General features: G+C 44.7%; 1 protein-coding gene across 1 annotated transcript; it reads left to right on the top strand.

Moving 5' to 3' along the window:
- The first annotated feature begins 847 nt into the window (after positions 1-847).
- LOC146662962 (gap junction gamma-1 protein-like) lies at positions 848-2203 on the top strand. The gene has a single exon (XM_085415538.1). The coding sequence runs from the start codon at positions 848-850 to the stop codon at positions 2201-2203; it is 1356 nt and encodes a 451-aa protein (XP_085271664.1).
- The last annotated feature ends 265 nt before the right edge of the window (positions 2204-2468 follow it).

The following is a 2468-nucleotide window of genomic DNA, read 5'->3' as shown; positions in this document are numbered from 1 at the left end:
GCATGTCAAGAACATATGTGTCAAGTCCCGTTTCTCAGAGTATCCATTTGTCCTTCGGGTGGATGTACATCAATGAGTTAAACAAATTTGCTTGCATTATACAAAGTTTTGGAACTTTTTTGTTCGCTATTTTTGTTTCAGGAAGCTCATTATATCTTTAATGCACATATTTTGGTTGTATTATGTCAGCAGCACCATGGTTGACTCTATGTTTTCAAATAGAACAATAAGCTAAATTGCAGTAAAGGTTATAAGGAATGTGTAATGAACCTTTGCGGTCTTATTCAGGCCAAAGTGTAATATATATATATATAGCATGCACAATGTTTAATTTTCTGAGCAATTCCACCTCCCTTTAGAAGATCCCTGTAATGGCTTTTCATGTGACCTGTAGCACTAATGAAAAATGCCATGTTAACCAACCGATAAATCTGACATGTGAGAAGACAGTGTGCCATCACTCCCTAAACCATGTTTGATAGAAGTAGAAGTAATGATGTTCCTTTTTAGTTTAGGACATAGAAAAGACAGGGAGAAGGATTAAAAAGGGAGCAAAAGAGACAAACTGGAGCACAGGCCAGCAGGGGAATGGGGGCAGCCATACTCGGTTATGGTAGAAGCAGCGAATCCTGGAGGGAGTAAACCTTTAGTTTCTTATTTTGTCTCTGACTTCATTTGTTACCCTTGGCAGCTCGAAAAGAGATGACATAACCACCTCAGTGTTCAATAAATCAATGTAGATATTTGCCTTTTAAGTTTGCATGCATGACCCAAAGCTTTCTGTTCTCTCCACAGGGAGTAAGAGGATGGGTATGTTGCCTCTTGCTGTAGTTTCTCCACCACTACCATGAGCTGGAGTTTTCTGACTCACCTGCTGGAAGAAATCCACAACCATTTTACATTTGTGGGCAAGATCTGGCTCACTGCTCTCATTGTTTTCCGCATTGTGCTAACAGCCGTAGGAGGAGAGTCAATCTACCACGATGAACGAAGCAGTTTTGTCTGCAACACAGCCCAGCCAGGCTGTGAGAACGTATGCTACGACGCCTTCGCTCCACTCTCACACGTCCGCTTCTGGGTCTTTCAAATTATCCTGGTGGCCACCCCTTCAGTTATGTACCTGGGCTACGCTGTCAACAAAATTGCTCAGGCAGAGGAGAAGGCAGAAAGTGGGGGAGTGAATGGATTTTCCCAGAAGAAACCCAAGAAGCACTATCTTGCAGGCAGAAAGCAGCACAGGGGCATTGAAGAGGCTGAGGATGACGACGAGGAAGACCCGATGATCTATGAAGTGGCAGAGGTGGAGAACGACGATTGTGAAGCAGAAAAGGGAGGCAGCTGTGATAGAAAAGTAAAAGCCAAAGTACGCCATGATGGGCGTCATCGTATCAAAGAGGATGGATTGATGCGCCTTTACATCTTCCAACTCCTGTTGCGCTCCTTGCTGGAGGTTGCTTTCCTCTATGGTCAGTACACCCTCTATGGCTGGTCCGTTCCTGCCATCTACGTATGCGAAGAGCAGCCCTGTCCTTATAAGGTGGACTGCTTTGTGTCGCGACCAACTGAGAAGACAATCTTTCTCCTCATCATGTACACAGTCTCCCTGCTCTGTCTAACACTCAATATATGGGAGATGCTTCACCTGGGCATAGGTACCATGTGTAAGATAATACACTCGACGAAGCTCCCCAATGAGGAGCTCTACGGGCTGGCAAGAGGACAAGGCCGTCTTAACAAGGTGAGATTGAGTGACCCATTTTCTTGGAATGCACCAGCGCCTCCACCTGGGTACAACATCGCCATCAAACCTCCTCTGGTAGGTAAAGGGAACCACAACCAACCACTACCCATCACTGATCTAACTAATGCCAAGCTGGCATGTCAGCAGAATCACGTGAACATTCCCCAAGAGGAGCGTCAACAGAACGGCATTAATGATGAAAACCAGTGCAGAGCTGGGAAGGGAAATGCACCCAGGGCTGTTCATAAGGACAGTGGTAGACCTCAGAAAATCCTGGAGGGTGATAATCAGACCTACATCCAGCTGCAGAGCCACACTAACAACCGCAGCACGCCCCACCGTGAACGTAAACACCAGCAGACCAACAGACATGCCTCCAGCAGGGCATATACAGACAGAGGTAGCAGCGGCACCAGCAGTAGCAGCAAATATGGAGTCAAAAAGGGTTCAGAGTGGATTTGAAACACGAATATCTAAAACAGCTTAGCTATTTAGCTCAGTTCAGTAAATAAGCTTTGTATAGCAAGAAAATAGAGCGCGGGAAAGTATCAGAAATAATATCTTGAATACCTTTTGCGCTAAGATTTTGGTACCCTGTTTCTGTTTACCTTGTTTAAGAGACTTTAATGCTGCAATTGAAAGTGCCTTACTTAAACCATCTAAAAGCAGCTTCATTCAAACTGAGCAACCCTTTATGTTACAGAATTTAAGTTTTTTTTCATTGCCA

This window comes from Rhamphochromis longiceps, linkage group LG8 (assembly GCF_057381845.1).
Source record: "Rhamphochromis longiceps isolate RC_006_pf linkage group LG8, R_longiceps_female_GT1.1, whole genome shotgun sequence".
Taxonomy (NCBI): domain Eukaryota; kingdom Metazoa; phylum Chordata; class Actinopteri; order Cichliformes; family Cichlidae; genus Rhamphochromis; species Rhamphochromis longiceps.
The sequence above is the reverse complement of the archived record's forward strand: the minus strand, read 5'-3'. Positions and strand labels throughout refer to the sequence as shown.

What these genes read in the sequence shown, in the direction of transcription:
- LOC146662962 (XM_085415538.1), top strand. Translation starts at nt 848, where the DNA reads ATGAGCTGGAGTTTTCTGACTCACCTGCTGGAAGAAATCCACAACCAT.